At 38.5% G+C, this 19,685-nt stretch overlaps 1 protein-coding gene across 9 annotated transcripts in view; it reads left to right on the top strand.

The window, feature by feature from the left end:
* The first annotated feature begins 12,870 nt into the window (after positions 1–12,870).
* The window catches only part of Pdxdc1 (pyridoxal dependent decarboxylase domain containing 1), a 56,322-nt gene continuing 49,507 nt past the window's right edge, over positions 12,871–19,685 (top strand). For all 9 annotated transcript variants that reach the window (XM_076840403.2, XM_076840400.2, XM_076840406.2 and 6 more), the window contains exon 1: positions 12,871–13,074. In XM_076840403.2, coding sequence (XP_076696518.2) covers positions 13,054–13,074 — 21 coding nt within the window. In that variant the 5' untranslated portion in view covers positions 12,871–13,053. The remainder of the gene's footprint in view (positions 13,075–19,685) is intronic.

Raw genomic sequence — 19,685 nt, 5'->3', positions numbered from 1 at the left:
CTGAATTACATTTATTGATTAAACCATCCTTGTATCTCTGGAATAAAACCAATATTTTATTCATGATGTACAATCTTCATATTTTGTTGAACACTAATATTTTATTAAGAATTTTTGCACCTAAATTCATCCAGGATATTAGTCTGTAGTTCTCATTCCTTAATGCATCCTTATCCAGTTTTAGTATGAGTATGATATTGATTTCATAGAATGAATTTGGAAGTGTTCTTTCCCTTTCTACTTCATGGAATAATTTGAGGAATATTGACATTAGTTCTTTAAATGTCTGGTAGAATTTGACTGAGAATCCATTTGGTCCTGGGCTTTTCTTTGTAGGGAGGCTTTTTTTTTTTTTTACTGTTTCTGTCTTATTACAAGTTATTGGTCTGTTTGTTTCCTCTGTTCTCTTGATTCAATTTTGTTAGATTATATGTGTCTAGAAATGTATCCATTTCTTCTAGATTTTCCAATTTATTGGACTATAAATTTTCAAAATAGTCCCTAATGAGCTCTGGGTTTCTGTGATGTCTGTAGTATTTTCTCCTTTCCTCTCCTCTAATTTTACTAACTTGGAATTTCTCTCCTTTTCTTTTGGTTAGTTTGGCTAAGGGCTTATAGATCTTGTTTATCTTTTCAAAGAACCAACTTTGTTTCACTGATTCTTTGTATTTTTTTTTTTTTTAATATTCTCAAGTTCATTGATTTCAGCTCTGATCTTATTTCTTTCCTTCTACTGGTTTTGGGATTGGTTTGTTGTTCTTTTTTCAAGGGACTTGAGATTCACCATTGGGTTGTGTATTTGGGATCTTTCTGATTTTCTAGTGTAGGCACTCATAACTATAAACTTTCCTCTTAGAACTGTCTTTATAATGTCCCAGATGTTCTGACATGTTTTTTAACTGTTCTCATTTGAGTAAAAAAAAATTTAATTTCTTCCCTGATTCACCCATTCATCATTCAAAAATGTATTTTTCAATCTTCCTGTGTTTTTATAATTTCTATAGGGTCTTGTCATTTTGATTTCTAATTTCATGCAATCTGATAAGATGCAAGGAATTATACCTTTTTTGTGTGTATTTGCTAAGAGTTGCTTTGTGGCCTGATTTTTAACTTTAAATTTTTTAAATAATTCCAGAATTACAAAAAGAGTTGAAAAAATAATTCACTGAGCATCATTATGTGTCAGGCAATAAACTGGAGGCTTAGAAAGTACTTATAATTGCTGCTGCTTCTTTTTCTTCCCAGGGCTGAGGATTGAACCCAGGGGCTTCTGAATGCTAGGCAAGTGTTCTGCCACTGAGCTATGTCTCCAAATCCAGGGATTTGTATTTTCTATGTTTTTTTAAAAAATCCAATTCCTGTCTAAATTAGAAGAAATTCATATGATCTATGAGAAAAGGAAACTCTCCCTAATGATTCCTACACAATTCTCTTAACCAAATTTGTTCAAAGGAATAAAGAGAAAAATTTGGTTCTTAGAAAAGGAGACCTGGAGCTGGAAGTGGAGTGGGTTATGGTTAGGGTTGCCAAGTAAAATAGAAGGTGCCCAGGTGCCCAGTTACCTATGGAGATCAGATAAACAAAGAATGACTTTTTTAGGATAAGTATATCCCATACAAAATTTGGGGCATAATTGAATTGAAAATGTCTTCATTATTCATCTGAAATTAAAAGTTAATTGGATACCCTGTATTTAATTTTTATTTTGCTAAATTTGGCAACCCCAGGGCATGGGACTAATGTTAACTGGGAGCTACTGCATGTGTCAGTTCTGTACATTGTCTCATTACTCTCCACAGAGAGTCAGCCAAAATCCAGGGAGGTCTTTATTGAGCAGCTCAACATATTTACTTAATGAGAGCTGAAAGGAATGTTTAGAAGGCTTGGATGGTTTTACATGCATTGCTGTATACTTGTCTCTTCTTAAAAGCGATTTTTAAAAATTCAATAACTACAGAAAACCTATTAATCAAGCAAATGCTAAGACTAGCATAGTCTTCAAACAAAAGATGTTCTCAGATTCATTAATTAATTACAGTGATGCTTTGTCATCTGTGGAAGCTGTGATTCAGAGCCCTCCAGCAATAATGAGATAACACATTCATGTGGTATTAAGATCCCTGAACAGTGGGGGAGGACTGGGGAACAGAGCACTGTATTAAAATGTAAAAGGAGAGTTCTGGAAAAAAAAAAAAAAAAAGGAGAGTTCTGTTAGGAGCTCTTTCAGCAGGGAATAAGTGGGGGACTGAGCTTCAATTTACAATTGAGGATCATATTAAACATTCATGCACACGATCACAATGATACTTATTGTAGCTGCTATTATTTCATTTTGTAAAAATAAATTGGGGCTTAATAAGAACCACTGATTGGCCCACAATGTCTTAACTCTTTCTCTCCCAACCCTGAAGTTTCTGACAACTGAAAGACTTCTATGCCTAAAAGCTTTAAGACCAATGGTCCACCCTTCCAGGAAAGGAAGTGGAACTGAGGGAAAACCTGAATAAGTCCTCTTGCTTCAGTTGATTTTAGTTACTTGCTTTTATCAACAATTTGAGAGGTCACCGAGTTCAGCAATATGCTCCCATGAGCTTCACTGGGGATGACGCCTCTGGGTCACAATGGTAATGGCAGCCTGAGTTCTTTTTCAGAAACTTAATGGCTGCTTTTGTGACCTGGAGCCTATTGAAACAACTGACTCTTCACTTGGGCCCATGCAAGTGTCCAGTGGGTGACCTTCGATCTCAAAGGCCAACACTCCACCCTGAGTTCTGTGAGCTGCTCTAGAAAATTAAATGAACCTGAGCAGGAGGTGTGGGTACCCCAGTTTATAGCCCCTTGGTCAGTAGTTCCTGAGGCCCAGACTTAAGACTGGCTTTGATGTGAGGGCAGTCTTGGGGACTGAAATGTCAACCCGTGGGATCTAATGCTATCTCCAGGTAGATGATGTCAGAATTGAATTCAACTAGAGGACACCCACACTGGTGTCTGCTGCAGAATGGTGTGCTGTTGGGGAGAAGAAACCCCGACACCTTCTGAGGTCACAGAAGTCATCTGTGTGGATTGTGGTGTGACAGCAGAGGAAAATGGGCTAGGTGCTCTATCACTGAGCCACAACCCTAGCCCCTATTTTCGATTTTACACCATTAAAAACAATGCTACTACAGACATTCTTATAGCAAACTTTTTTTTTCCCCCAGTACTAAGGATTGGACCCAGGGGCACTCTACCATTGAGCTACATCCCTAGTCTTCTTTTTTATTTTGAGACTGGGTCTCACTAAATTGTCCAAACTGATCTCAAATTTGGAATCCTACTGCCTATAGGATTACAGGCAAGGGCCATTGGCCAGGCTTGCATTTCTTCTATGACAAGTAATGGTGAACTTTTATTCATGTTTATTGGCTATTTGCACATGTTTTTCCTTCTTATATTGTCATTGCTCATTTACCTTTTGGGCACACCATTTTAGAAAAATCTGGGTACTTTCATAAAATGTAAATAAAACTGAAGCAAATTAAAATTGAATTGTAGTTTTGAAAAAAACTTTTTAAATTCTTGATTTCACATGACCACATCAATCCTAATGTATCTGCTTCAGATTTTCCAAGACTTAATACTCAACTTTGCTTCTGTGATAACTAGATGATGGCGGAAAAAAAAAAAAAAAAAAAGTCCTTTGAGTACCAGAAAAATATCTATGGGAATGTTTTCCACAGTCTTAATATTAATAAATCATTACATCTTGATGGCAGTGGTTAGTTTTGCTTACTTTTCTTCTATGTCTAGCAGATTATCACTGAACAAACATTTTCAGTATTTAGAACACAAGATTTCAACTTGATAGCTGAGGGATGGATTCATTCATAATTTATTATTCTTTTATCCTACTTTATTTTCCCTAAATTTACAAGTAATTAACATATTATATTGCTATTTGTTATCTATTTCAATAGAATCTAAGAATCAAAAAAGGCAAAGATTTAACCTCTTTTAATCACCTTTGAATCCCTAATTTCTACAATACTCCCTGGACTAAAATGGACCCTCGGAAAACATTTGTCTAACCAATGTATTCAATAATTATTCATGGAACCATAATTGCATGCCACACAGTGGGCTAGCTACACTGGGAAGGTAAATTGCCTCTCTGCCCATAGAGTGTCTTTAAAATACGATACTCATGATACCCAGACTGAAAACAATGGAAATATTTGGAAAATGAAATTTACTCATTGTGCCAGTATATATTCTTTGTTCATACATTCAATGACTAATTTTTTGACTCACCTATTTGCTAGTAATTGGGAATAGAATAATATTAAATAATATTAAAGACAATTAAAATAATATTAAACACAACCTCCTCTCTGCCTGCAGAAATGGCATTTACACCAAAGAAGACAGATATTAGCAACTAATTACTTTTGCCAGGCACCGGTGTTGCACACCTGTAATTCCAACAGCTCAGGAGGCTGAGGCAGGAGGATCACAAATTCAAAAGCAGCCTCAGCAACTTAGCAAGGCCCTATGCAACTTATCTAGACCCTGTCTCAACACGAAATGCAAAAAAGGGCTGAGGGTGGGCTGGGGATATAGCTCAGATGGTACAGTGCTTGCCTTGCATGCACAAGGCTCTGGGTTCAATTCCCAGCACCACCAAAAAATAAATAAATAAATAAAGGGCTAAGGCTGTGGTTCAGTGGTTAAGTGCCCTTGGGTTCAATCCCCAGTACCAGACAAACAAACAAAAAACCACCCTAAATTATTTGCAGTTTTGCTAAGCACACTGAAGAGGTCTAGGTGCCTCTAAGCACTTATGACATTCCCCTGAGAAAGTGATATTAAAACTCCTATGAAAGGATTTAGAAATTATAGAAGTCAAAAAGGAAAGAAAAGAAGAATAGTCCCATTAAAGGAAACAACTTGTGGTGAAGGCTTTTGTTAACAGTCGAGATCAAGAGGAAGACAGGGGCCAAAACATACCTGAGGGCCATGTAAAGGATGTGCCCATTACTCTATAAACAGCTGAAGGTGTCTAAGGTGGAGATAATCTACAGAGCCTAAAATATTACATCCATTACAAAAAAAAAAAACCTAAACCAAACTAAAAAGTCTGCCAAATCCTAATCAACATTGTTCAGTAGTTTGTTCCTTTTATTTCTTTATAATATTCTATTTCATTATAGGAATAGACTACAGTTTGCTTTTTCAAATTTGGGTTTGACATTTGGGTTGTTTCCTAGTGAACCTTATTCCATTTGATGTGCCCTCATGTTTCTATCCTTGTTTTGTTTTTTTAACTATTGCTAGTCATAACCTACTAAATTGATTTTACAACCCCTTAATGAGGTGACTCTCAGTTTTTAAAAAATGGTAAGGACATTAACTGTAGTAATAGAGGATGGGAACACGTAGAATAAGGAAAGAGCTTGTATTAAAGGACTGAGTGCTGGGGAAACCTGACAATTAAATGTTGGACTAAAACAAAAACGAAAACAAAAATGACAAAAAAAGCAAGTAAGCATGACCAAAATTTTTACAGATGAGGAAACTAAAACACCAAGAGGTTAAGTAATTTGCCCAAGTAGTCTTTAGAAGGGGAAACACAAACAAGCCCAGCTCCACCTGGAGCTGCAATCTGAGTCCCTATCAGTAGGCTACAATATCAACCAGGAAAAAGCATAATCTAGTTTTTATGTCTTTGATTAAAAAAGGCCTAAAGTGGTAAAACACAAAGACCAAAGAACCATTCTAGCATATCCTATTCGAGATTATTTTATTCCTATAAAAGGCTTTGCTGGAACAACTGTCAAAATCTAAATTGAGTCTACTGATTAGAAAACAGTGTTGTATTAAAGTAATTAACCTGGTTTTACTGATTGTACTGTGGCTGTGGAGGACAGTGTTCTTATTGGGGGGAAAATAACACATTAAGTCATTTAGGGATGAATGGGCATCATGCAACCAATTGAAGTGATTCAGATTATTATTTTGTGTGTATGTATGCATGTGGAAAACAATAAAGAAAGATGACAAAATGTCAGCATTTGGGGAATCTGGACGAAAAGTTTAAGAAAATTCTTGCAACTTTTCTGCAAGTCTGAAATTATGTCAAAATAAAAATGAAAGTAAGGGGCTGGGGCTGTAGCTTAGTGGCAGAGTGTTTGCCTAGCAGGTGAGAGGCACTAGGTTTGATTCTGAGCACCACATAAACAAATAAAATAAAGGCATTCTGTCCATCTACAACTACAAAAAAAATTTTTAAATGAAAGTAGGGAGAAATAAAATAATATTCTGAAATCTTATGCTCTCAGAAACCTCTCTTGGGTATCAAAAATGTATGTATCATAGGAAAAGTCATAACTCATCTCATTAAGGCTGGAAATGGTATAAACTTAAAAAGATTAGTGGGAGCTGGATGCCCTGGTGCAGGTCTATAATCCCAGCAACTCAGGAAGCTGAGACAAAAGATTATAAGTTCTATGTGAGACAGCAACTTAGCAAGACCCTCAGCAACTTTGTGAGACCCTGTCTCAAAATTACATAAACAAAAAGGGCTGGGAACATAACTCAATAAAGTGCCCCTGAGTTCAATCCCCAGAACCAAAAAAATATATAAAAAATTAGTGGAATGGGTATGTAGCTCAGTGGTAGAGTGTTTGCCTAGTATGCACAAAGCCCTAAGTTTTATCCCCAGCACTGCAAAATAAATAAAAAGATTCATGGATGCTAGCAACCCAAATAAACAAGCAGATACTATACACCTCTTGATCAACAACATAGTGATATCCCTGAATATTTCCCTAAAACTTCAAAACTGAGTCCAATTAAGCCTAGATCAAACTACCAAGTTGCAGAAAATACAGAGACCACAGAAATATCCTGACCAAGGGAAATTCTAGAACAATAATCTGGAATCTTTAATAAATCCATTGCAAGGGAGAAAAAGAGAGGGGGTAGGGAAAACCTAGAGTTAAAAGGTTAGAAAAGCTATCTTTTTGAAAAAGTAAAGCTAGTGTTTAGGGAAGCTTGTTTAGGTGAAAAACTACACAGGAAACACAGGAAGGAGTGCTATCAAGTTAGCGGTTAGTATTCTTTCTAGGGTGAAGGGACCTGGACTTGGGAGGGGACTCTATTAGGGTTATAGGGTTTTTTAGTGGTTTCCTTTCATGGGGGCAGGTTATAGGTCAGTCAATGATAACTAATTTCTTTCATTCATTTATTTTTGCAGTACTGGGGATCACTCCCAGGTCTGCTCTACCACTGAGCTACATTACCCACCCATTTTAAATTTATTAAATTTTGAGACAGGGTCTTGCTAAGTTTCCCAGACTGGTTACAAACTTGTGATCCTCCTGCCTCAGCTTCTCAAATAGCTGAAATTACAGGCATGCATCAACAGCCCAAATCTTTTATGCATATCTGAATAAAAACTTTTCCCTTAACACTATCTTAGTGACAGGATATAAAATCAACATACAAAAGTCAGTACCTTTCCTATACACCAATGATGAATTCATTGAGAAAGAAATAAGAAAAACAATCCCATTCACAATAGCCTCAGAAAAATTAAATACCTTAGAATAAATCTAACCAAGGAGGTGAAAAGACTTCTACAATGAAAACTATAGAACAGTGAAGAAAGAAATTGAAGAAGACCTCAGAAGAAGGAAATACTGTTCATGTTCATGAATAGTCAGATTTAATATTGTTAAAATGTTCATACTACCAAAAACAATATAAGATTCAATGCAATCTACATCAAAATACCAATAACTTTCTTCACAGAACTAGAAAAAACAGTCTTCCAATTCATTTGGAAGAACAAAAGACCCAGAATAGCCAAAGCAATTCTAAAGAAGGAAAAAAGCAATTCGGGAGACATCACAAAACCTGACTTCAAATTATACTAACAAAAACTTCAGGCTGGGGTTGTGGCTCAGTAGTAGTGCGCTTGCCTAGCATGCATGAGGCACTGGGTTCGATTCTCAGCACCACATACAAATAATAAAATAAAGATCCATCAACAAATTGAAAAAAAAAAAGAAAAAAAACTGCATGGTACTGGTATAAAAACAGACACATAGACTGATGGTACAGAATAGAAGACACAGACAAACCCCTACATACAGTTGTCTGATCCTTTACAAAGGTACCAAAAACATATACTGGAGAAAAGATATACTGGGAAAACTGGTTATCTATATGTAGAAGAACAAAACTACACCTTTCTCTCTCAGCTTGCACAAAAATCAATTCAAAATGGCTCAAGGACCTAGGAATTTAGGCCAGAAATTTTGCAATTCCTAGGAAAAAAAAATAGGTCAACACTCCAATATATAGGCACAGGCAATAACTTCCCCAATAGGACTCCTAAAGCTGAGAAAAACACCAAGAATTAGTAAATGGGATGGCATCAAATTTAAAAGCATCTACACAGCAAAGGAAACAAGAATTTGAAGAGAGAACCTACAGAAGAAAATCTTTGCTAATTGCTCTTCTGCCAGAGGATTAATACCCAGATTACACAAAGAATACAAAAAATTTACCACCAAAAAACAAATAACCCAATCGATACATGGGTAAATGAACTAAACAGACACTTCTCACAAGAAGAAATAAAAATGGCTAAAATATTTCAAAAAATGTTCAAAATCTTTAGCAATTAGGGAAATGCAAATCAAATCTAACTCCTGTTAGAGTGGCAGCCATCAAGATCACAAAATAGCTGGGCACAATGGGATACACACCCAGTGATTGGATATGCTGAGGCAGAAGGGTGGCAAGTTTGAGACCAGACTCAGCATCTTAGCAAGACCCTAAGCAATTTAGTGAGACCCTGTCTCACAATTAAAAAAAATAAAAATAAATGAGTTATGGAGACTGGGGTTGTAGCTCAGTGGTACAGTACTTCCCTAGCATGTTTGAGGCACTGGGTTTGATTCTCAGCACCTCATGTAAATATTTAAATAAGTGCCTCAATAATTTAAAAATATATTTTTTAAATGGGCTGGGAGTAAAGCACCCCTGGATACAGTTCCCAGTAAGGGAAGAAAAAAAAAAATACAAACACTAATGCTAGAGAGGATGTGGAGAAAAAAGGAACTTCTACACTGTTGGTGGGAGTGTAAATTAGTACAACCACTATGGAAATCAATATGGAGGTTCCTCAAAAGATCAGGCATGGTACCACCATATGACCCAGCTATACTACTCCTTTATATTTATCCTGAAAAATTAAAGTCAGCATACAATAGTGATACACAAATACCCATGTTTATAACAGCTATGGAACCAATCTAGGTATCCATCAATGGATGAATGAATACAGAAAATGCGGTACATATACACCAATGGAGTTTTATTCAGCCATAAAGAAAAATAAAATTATGTCATTTACAGGAAAACTTGAGAACATTATGTTAATTGAAATAAGCCAAAGTCAGAAGGTCAAAGATCATATGTTTTCTCTCATATGTGGAAGCTAGAGAAGAAAAGGGAAAAGAAAGGCAAGAGGGGGGCATTTCATGAACATCAAAATGAGATTAGTAGAAGAGAGGAAAGGCACCAGCGGGAGGAAGGAGAGGAGGGAGGGGGTAAATGTTGGGGAGTAATATTGGCCAAATTAATAAAAAATATTTTTATTAAAAATTAATAAAAATATAAATAAAACATGAAATTGAAATATAAACAACCATATATATATATATATATATATATATATATATATTTTTTTTTTTTTTTTTTTTTTTTTTTTTTTTTTTAACCATGTATATTCTTTATAGCAACAACTGTCACTAATGAAATGAGATAAGACAATCCATCTCAAGGCTGCCACCTTGAGTTGCTGTTAGGAATTGTAGACTTTTCTGAAGTAGCTCAGGTGATTAAAAAATGATTGAAATTGGCTTCTTCTTCCAAGCTATTTACTTAAAAAAAAAAAAAAAAAAAAAAATTCTAATCCAGAAGAGAAAAGCATACAGATAATGTAAATCCAAACAGTGCAGAATAATATAAAATTCAACATTGCCATTTCTTTTTCCTCATCTTCATCCCCTAACCCCATGTTATAAACACTTCCACTTTCGTAAAAAACAGAACCTTGTAAGTTTCTTTAGAACCTACTGACTCCATACTGTCAAAATAAGAAATTTATTGCCATTTACATTATTTCTCTTACCAGCTGCAATGCCCGATTTCTGTTAATTTTATTTCCTCTAGAGGTTTTCTTTATGTCCAAATATTGTATTTAAAGCTCTGTGCTTCATTTAGCCTTTCTAGAAATATCTACTTACTCCCTGGGATGAAGTTGAAGACATCGGTGATTCCACTTACACCATTACTCACTTGCCATTCTTTGGTAATTTAAAATTTTTGCACTGCAATGGTGAATTAATAATTAAATCATTCATATGTATCAGTTGGTTGATTTTAAAACTTAAAGACTAAAATATTCATCTACAATATGGTTGAAATTATTACCTAGGTCACAATAAAATCATGTGAATGGATCCAAATGGAAAAATAGTCACGTAATTCTTGGTTTCCTTTTTGCCCATTAATCAAGAAAGGTCTATTAACAACACATATAAGACATATATCAATGGAGATTAAACTTGCCCACAATTAGTGGTTTACTGTTCTGGATTCCCATAATATTGTATTCATAACTCTTTAATGCCCCAAAGAATGCTGCATTATAGTTTATCAGTTGGAGTGGAAGAGGGAGAGTGTTAAATCAAAGCTATGGACATTTTACATTCCCCAGAAAAAAAGTACTTACACACAACATTTTGGGTATAGTCTCACAGACCACCTGGCCCAAGATTAAAAGACCTCTGCCCAAAATAGTTTCCCTTAAGGGCAGGGATCTTGTTTAGTATACATTTCTAACACCTAACTGTCCTGTTTGGCTATCAATATTTGGCAAAAAAAAAAAAAAAAAAAAAAATTTAAAGAGAGAGTGAGAGAGGGAGAGAGAGAGAGAAAATTTTAATATTCATTTTTTAGTTATCCGCGGACACAACATCTTTGTTTTGTATGTGGTGCTGAGGATCGAACCCGAGCCGCACGCATGCCGGGCGAGCGCACTACCACTTGAGCCACATTCCCAGCCCCTTGGCAAAATTTTAAATGAACCAAATTTTCCCATTTTTCCTGTTGGGGTTTCAAAGTCTACTTTGAAAACAATAAACTTTTATCTCTACAGCATGTTTTGTAGAATATACTTTGTAAAGGAATCCAAAGATAATTGGAAGTGGCTTTTAAAGTTAACAGGTTTTTTTCTTGTTTGGTACTACGGATTGAACCCAGGCATTCTCTACCACTGAAACATGTCCCCAGTCCTTTTTTTTTTTAAGTTTATTTTGAGACAGGGTCTTGCTAAGATGCCCATACTGGTGATAGGATTCTCCTGCCTCAGCCTCTGACTAGCTGAGATTAAGGGCCTGTGCCACTGGCCATATAACATTAGTCTTTAATTACACCTGGGTGATCAAAGATTAAATGTTCCAAAACATGTGTGGATGGATGAGTATATGGATACTATAAGTGATAAGGCAGATAAAAGAAAAGTGTTAATTGTATGCTTGGGGATGTGGCCTACCATGGACAGGGCACAGGGTTCAATCCCTCTACCACCAGTTCTGACCCGAGGGAGCCGGGCGGAGTTAACCGCAGAATCGAGGTAGTGGAAATGTGGGTTGTTCATTGTACAATTCTTTTGACCTTTTCTTAGTATTTGAAAATTTTCATAATTTCACAGGGAAAGTGACTTGCCTTACTCAAACATAAGGGCAATTTTTAGCTCTTGGAGGATATAAACTTAATCATTACTTTCGTTTGCAGAGCTCTTTGGAGAGTCACGAATTTTCTATTGCACATTGTAAACGAGCACGCAGGTTTCCTTTGCTAGAAAATAATGTAATTAATGGAGCAATTAACTAAAATACAAGATAGCTCAAAATATGTAATTGTTACGTGGAAAAAGAGACCATTTACACAGATTTCGGAAGAGAAGTGTATGAACACGAGAGAAAAGGAATGGTTTTGTGGCTGGACCGTCGTCGGTCTCCGAGCGGGCCAGGGCTACTGCCTGCAGCTGGACGAGGGCTGAGAACCGCGGCCTCCCTAACTGGAGAGACCGGTGCTCGCAAATCACGCCGCCCACTCGTCAGAAACGGGACGCTCCTGCGGCTGAGCGGAGCGACGACGGGGGCATCACAGGGTGAGGGAGATTGGGAAGAACCCTGGCCACAACTGACCTGCGAGACGAGGTTCCCGAGGCTTCCTACATCTGGGGGCTGTAGTGATATAACAGGGAAGAGCCGCAGCAGATTTATTACCCCTCACCCGACAGTCTTAATTGTGACATGAAGGAGGAAGCTGGACCAGCTGCCTCAAAATCTCCCCGGTCTAGAGTACTGTGGGAAGATCTGAGACAATCACCCGGTCTCTGACCAGCGCCCTCTCGGAACTGAATTCGTTAAAAACATCCTAGAGCTCGCTGGACGCCGTCGATCCTGCGCATGTGCGAGGATGCTCGCCTGCCCCACCCTCCTGAGGTGAATGGCCTATCCCATTCCTGAGGGATGCTGAGGGTGGGAGAGACTTGGAAGCCTGGACCGGAAACTGCAGGTGCGTCACTAGTTATTTACAGACCTTAACTACACGAATGATAATTTGTGATTATTTTACTTCAACCTCGATGATTGCGACAGACTTCTGAACAAAGTGAATTTGTTACGGTTCCACCAACTAGTCTCCCCCTCTCACCTGGGAGCGTTAGAGCTGGCTGGCGTGACGGCCAGGTACGGAAGCCTAGAGGGCCACGCCCACCTCGACGGGGCTCCGCCCCGCCTCGCCTCCCGCACCCGGCAGGTTCCCCACCCGGCAGCGCCGCCCGGCAGCTCCTCCTCGTCTCCGCCCCGCCGGCCGCGGGCGCGGGGGACGTCAGCGCTGCCAGCGTGGAAACCACCGCCGGGCGCGGGAGGCGGAAGTAGCGCCCGGGACTGCCGGGCCACCCACCGGACTCCGCCGGCCGCCTCAGTCATGGACGCGTCCCTAGAGAAGGTCCGTCGGGCGGGTAGGACGGCGATGTGGCCCAGGCCCCCGCCTCCGGGGCTACTGTTTCCCGGCGAGCTGCCACTGTGACCCTGGGAGGGGCCGGGGGCTAACCGGCCGCCGAGGAGGTCTGACCGCGAGGGCGTGCGGCCGGGCCTGGCCACGTCACGGCCGGTTTCTGCTGCGGCCGATCTCAGGGCCTGCCGAGGTTCTGCGAGGGGCCGGCCTGAGCCTGGGCAGGCCCCTTCGGGTGACGGCGGCTACCAGTTTGGACCCCACAAGCGGCAGGAAAGAAGCCCCAGTGGTTTCGAAACCAATTGCAAGGTTTTCTGTGGTTTCCAAGTTCGGAAGAAAATTGTTAAGAGCAGTGGCCTTGCAACTTCAGCGTGCGCAGGGCCCTTAATAAAAACACAAAATTTCAGCCCTAGGGTGTGAACCTCTGGGGGGTTGGACTCGTATTTGCATGGTTAACAAGTTCCTCCGTGATTCTGATTTTTTAACCCCGGGAAGGGACCTCGGGGGTCTAAAAAGGGGTGGGTATTTCATAGACTGTGAATTTACTTTTGGGGATTGCAGCTGCTCCACAACTTCTTGGCTTCTCCCTTCTGGTGTCCAGAAGAGACCTTGGCGTCAACCCCCCTCCACCAGCTCTTTACCCTGATTTCCCTTGGAGAGAACAGCAGCGTGATGTACCAGGCTGATTGCTCTGGCGGTTGAAATGGTCTCTAATTGTCCCGATCTAGGGCTTGTAAATGAGAACAGGTGCTTGGGTTTCTTAATGGAGTCCTGCCTTGGGTGCCTGACATTGTCTTTTCTCAGAGTCCTATTCTTTACAGCTTGGGATTCTGTTTGTCCAGTTTGATGCAGACAAGTTTTTCTTACATGTGGAATTCAGGAGCAATTCTGGTGTTTTAAGATTGCTTCCTTTTAATGTTGAATGGACAGAAATAACATTCTTTGTTTTCAAAGCAGCAGCTGCCGTAGATTTGTTCATTTGTCACTGAGAATTGAAGGCAGAAATTTGTAGAAGTTGAGCCAGATAGCTTCACAGGCACACAGTGGTATAGCCTATTCCTTGGTTGTTTAACATAAATTGGATGGAAGACAAGAAAAGGAAAAGATAGTATCTTTTTCTTAAGTATTCTGATTAGCACAATGCCTACCTGTTAGAACTTCGAATTTCATTCAAGATCAGTGGTTCTCAACCATGAGCAATTTTGTTCCCTGAGGGTCAGTGGCAACAAATGAAGATATTTTAGATGGTCACAAGGTGGGGGTGGGATGATGCTAAACTTCTCCACTGCGCAGAACAACCACCCACACCAGAGAATTATCTGACTCAAGATGTCAGTAGTACTGAGCCCGAAAAACCCTGGTCAAGATCATGTGTGTAACATAGTAGTTGAATATAAAATGATGCTAAAAATGTCTCTTCTGTGTTGTTTCCAATTTCATAAGAAGGTGAGGTGGGCTTTGCTTTCAGTTAGAAACCTGAAAGAAATGGGGTGATTTTTTTTCTCTAAAAATAGCTCTTCATAAGCAAATCTGCAAAACAGAGTGGGTTGGAATCCTGCTTTAAATATTACTTTTCTGACATTTGATTAGTAGATTATGGTGGATACTCCCTAAATGTTAATTGATGATAAAAGATCTTAAACTCTCCAAATGAAGACCTGAAGAGGTACTGGAACTCCAGTATGGTTAAAGGTGGGGTTGTCACAAAAATTGCACAAAACTTAGGAATTCAGAATATGTAGACTGGAAGTTTTTGCCTTAGGCCAGTGTGAAAATTCTGAATGTAAATTTTTTAGAGCTAGGATTGTTTCTTTTTTTTTAATTTAATGAAATAATAGGAAATTTAACTTATAATGAATAATTTCTGTTAATGCTCAGTGGGTAGAAAAGAAAAGGTATTGCCATATTATGAATTCTGATGCCTTGTGTTCTGAAAAATAATTTGAATCAAAGTGAAACACTGAATTGTGTCCATTATTCCCGTTTCTTTGAGGAATAGACTATTCTGGGTTAATTTCTGCACTGCTAACATAAATTTGAGAGCTATCTCAACAGTTCTGAATGATCCCATTTAAACTGATCTGTGCATAATTTATATGGCTGTAGAAACCACAGTGTTATTTCATACTCATCATCTAAAGTTTCAAGTACTATCTCAGAGAGGAGGTATGCTGTCATCATTTAGTAGAATCACTCCTTACATTTCCTTTGGTTCAGATATAATTCTGTACCCTTGCTCTTTCTTGGGGTAGTATGTAAACGTGCAGCCCTGCCATGACAGAACCACTTTCTTATATTGATATGTTTTTCTTTCATAGGAGTATCAGCTTTCTTGTATCTGAAATGAGGGATGTCTTAAGAAACCATGTAGCTTGATTGAGAGGGATTCAAGCAGGAGAGTAGGAGTAGGGCTGGGGTCTTAAGTCTTCAGTACTCTATGTCCAACTTAAAACAGGGCCCTGTAGAATAATCTCACAGTGTTTACTTATGTTAATATTCAAGTGAAAAAATGCCACAGGAAGTAATTACTAATGGTTGACAATCTTAATAAATTATTCACCACATAACACATAGTACATATTCCAGTAAGGTCTGCAACTTTATACCTTTTCCTGTTACTTGAAAAATCTCTTCCTGGGTATTGTGTTTAAACAAGGTGTACTGCAGTTTGCCTTGGGTTTACTTTATTTTTTGCAATACTGGGGATTTGAATCCAGGGCATTTTACCTCTGAGCTACATCTTTACCCTTTTTATTTTCTATTTTGAGACAAGATCTATATCTCACTAATGGCCAAGACTAGCCTTGAACTTGTGATACTCCTTCCTCAGCCTCCTAAGTAGCTGAGAGTACAGACATGCTACCACACCCGACCCTTGAATTTACTTTAATTCCATCCTTGAGCAAACGTTGGACAAAGTTTGCCAACTTCAGCATTCCTGACCTTTTGGGCTAGATGATTCCTTGTTGTGGGGGCTTTCCAGTGTATTGAAACATGTTTAGTAGCATCCTTGACTTCCCACTGTCCAGATGCTAGTAGTACTCTCACCCCAGAGTTGTGGCAACTAAAAATGGTTTCTGGCGGAGGCCGTTGTCCACTATGGATGGAAAGAATTGCCTCTGGTTGAAAATCACTGAGAGAATCTAGAGCTGAGCTGTGCTTTGCAGAGCCAGTAGGCCCTGTGACCAACTTGATTCTGGATTAATTAAATTTTAATAAAGTTTTAAGTTCATTTTCTCACTTATACTAACCACGTTCCAAATGTTCAAGAGCCACGTTTCTTGTGGCTGCCTTACCAGGTGGCACAAGTATTGAATGCTACCAAAGAAAAATCTACTGAATAGCACTATCGAGCTGGACAATTTGTTATATTTAATTCTTGTCTCAAGAGGCAACTTGAACTGTTTTTTACTTACATAATTACAGTTTACACCTGTAATCCCAGAGGCTTGGGAGGCTGAGGCAGGAGGATCATGAGTTCAAAGCCAGTCTCAGCAACTTAGCAAGGTCCTAAGCAACTCAGTGAGACCCTGTCTTTAAATAAATATTTTTTTAAAAGCTGGGATATGGCTCAATGGTTAAGTACCCCTGGGTTCAATCCCTGGTACCATAATAATAATAATTACAACTCAACCCATTTTTGTTTCTTGTTTTCATCATAAACTAAGTTGTTTGGTTTTTTTTACCCCCCTTCCTTTGGGTCTGATTTTGGAAAACCTTTTATCACCTTGCTGTTATGCTAGAAATTTTGAAGGAACAGCATGAATGGAACATTCCCAATCTTTACTTGCTGATAAGGCCTGCCAGAATTCCTGTCCCTGCTCTTAAAAGTAGGAGAAAAGAGCCCCTATTAGGCAAGCTTGCAAAGATCAGTTTCCTTGTGTGCCTTTGCAGAGTCCACTTCTCTGTGTAGAATGGGAGGTGTTGTAGGCAGACCTGACAAACTCTGATTTTGACTTTTGTTTAAAGTGGATCTCTGCATCATTATGAAGTAAGGGTTTTGCATACAGGTGCAGGGTGGCTGTGTCAGTAATGATTACCTAATGGCTGGGCATTGGAGCAAACTGATGGGACTTTACTGTGACACAAAGTTCCTCCTCCTAAAAACTTAAAACCTTGGTGATTCTTGATTTATTCAGGATTACAGAGCTGGTTCCCAGTCCCATGTGTGCTCCATTATATCCAAGATTTTGAGTTCTAATTATAGGTAGGAGTTGATTGACCTTAGCTGTGTCTGACTTCACCAAAAGCAGAAAGCTGTTTTAATTCACACTGTTTTATTAGCTGAAGGTCAGCTATGGTCAAAACCCCAGTGCTAGGCACTAAGACTCCAGATGATTAAGACATGATGCCTCCAGGAAGCAATGTTTGTAAGGAGTATACACATTTTAAGACAAATTCTTGAATAGCAAGGAGAGGTAAAACTAGCATGACTTAAGAAACAAGCAGGAGTGCATGGAGATTTTTGTGGAAGAGATTGTTTAAGTAGAATATTTAGTTTGGAGTTACACTTATCTAGAGTTTACTTTAATTGTAAATGCGTATATTTTTTACCTTATGATATAACTGTCCTCATATTATTGTTGGCAAAATATGAATCGAGACAGAAAAGCCATTTCACTTCTTTTTTTCCCCAAGTTTTTTATTCTTTTTAGTTATATATGACAGTAGAATGTATTTTGACATACATACATGGAATTTAACTTCCCAGTCTTGTGATTGTACATGATGTGAAGTTTCACTGGTCATGTATTCATATTTGAACAGAGGAAAGTTATGTCTGACCCCCCTCCAACTTCCTGCCTATTGAGAGTCAGTATCCATATATCAGAACATTCGGTCTTTGATTTTTTGGGATTGGCGTATTTCACTTAGCATAATAGCCTCCTGTTCCATCCATTTACCAGCAAAAATATAATTTCATTCTTATTTATGGCTGAGTAATATTCCATTGTGCATATGTACCACATTTTCTTTATCCATTCATCTATTAAAGGGCACCTAGGTTGGTTCTGTAGGTTAGCTATTGTGAAGTGAGCTGCTATGAACGTTGATGTGGCCACATCACTATGGTATGCAGATTTTAAGTCCTTTGGGTATATGCTGAGGAGTGAGATAACTGGGTCATCTCTCTCTCTCTTTTAATTCCAGTATTGAACCCAGGGGCACTTTACCATTGAGCCACATCCACAACCCTTTTTATTGTTTTGAGACAAGGTCTTGATAAGTTGCTGAGGGTCTCTCTCAGTTGTTGAAACTGGCCTTAAACTTGAGATCCTCTGCTTTAGCCTCCCCAGTCATTGGGATTCCAGGCATGTGCCTCCATGACCAGCCCATTTCATCTTTTGGAAGTTAAATCAACTGTAAAAAAAAAAAAAAAAAAAGAACCGCCACCTTTAGACAATTGAAAATTTCCAGAAATTTCTTTCTGAAATTTCTTTCTGAAATTTGATTTACTGAACTAAAATTAAATCCATCTTCTTCAAGCAGTTTTCAAGGGCCATAAAATATTCCGGACTTTCAGTTTATTTGCTAGTAGATTGTGGTAAGGTTTTTTTAAGTTCATTTTAGTTATGCATTATATTAGGGTTCATTTTGACATAATTATACAAGCATGGAATATAATTTGCTCTAATTCAATTCCCAGTACTTCTCCTTCCCTTCCTCTTTCTCCCTCCCCGTTTCCTTCCCTCTACTCCATTGATCTCTCTCTTGTTTTTGTGGAATCCCCCGTAGTCCTTCCCCACTTATTTTGGTCTAGCTTCTACATCAGAGAAAGCATTCAACCTTTGACTTTCTGAGTCTAGCTTATTTCATGTAGCTGATGGTCTCCAGTCCATTTACCGGCAAATGTCATAATTTCATTCTTTATGGCTGAGTAATACTTTGTTGTATACATGTGCCACATTTTCTTTATCCATTCATCTATTGATGTACATGTAGGTTGGTTCTGATAGTTTGGCTGTTATGAATTATGCTGCTATAAACATTGATGTACAATAGGTTTTTTGTTTGTTTTGTATTGCTGCAAATGATACGTATCAAGCTGCCTGAAGGTTAGATAGTCTCTGGAATCCAGACTTGGGCCCCATTTACTTTTAATTTTGTGGAAAATGCATTCTAAGTTAAAAATGACTGAGAGGGGCTGGGGTTGTGGCTCAGTAGCAGAGCGCTCGCCTAGCATGTGTGAGGCACTGGGTTCAATTCTCAGCACCACATATAAATAAATGAATAAAATAAAGTCCATCCACAACTAAAGAATTATTTTTTTTTAAAAGTCCATTGACAACTAAAAAAGTTCTTTTTTAAATGACAGAGTCAGCTTTTCCTGTAACCTTTTTTGTTGTTGTTGTTGCAGAAGAGCAAAAACAGCAAAATAATGCCTTCACTAGGAAGTTGCTGGTTTTGTATGTACACTGGAAACTCTTGAATATTGGCAACTTCACATAGTTCAGCCTTAAAAGTCTGAAGTCATGTATCAGAATTTATCCTAGTATTTTCAAGATGAGATAACTATCATTAATCCTACATAATTCCAGTTCCGTTTTAGAAGTCATGATAGTAATAAGGGTAATTTTTTTTTTCTTATTTTTGGTGTTGGGGAT

This window comes from Callospermophilus lateralis, chromosome 19 (genome assembly GCF_048772815.1).
Source record: "Callospermophilus lateralis isolate mCalLat2 chromosome 19, mCalLat2.hap1, whole genome shotgun sequence".
In the NCBI taxonomy this organism is placed as follows: domain Eukaryota; kingdom Metazoa; phylum Chordata; class Mammalia; order Rodentia; family Sciuridae; genus Callospermophilus; species Callospermophilus lateralis.
The sequence above is the reverse complement of the archived record's forward strand: the minus strand, read 5'-3'. Positions and strand labels throughout refer to the sequence as shown.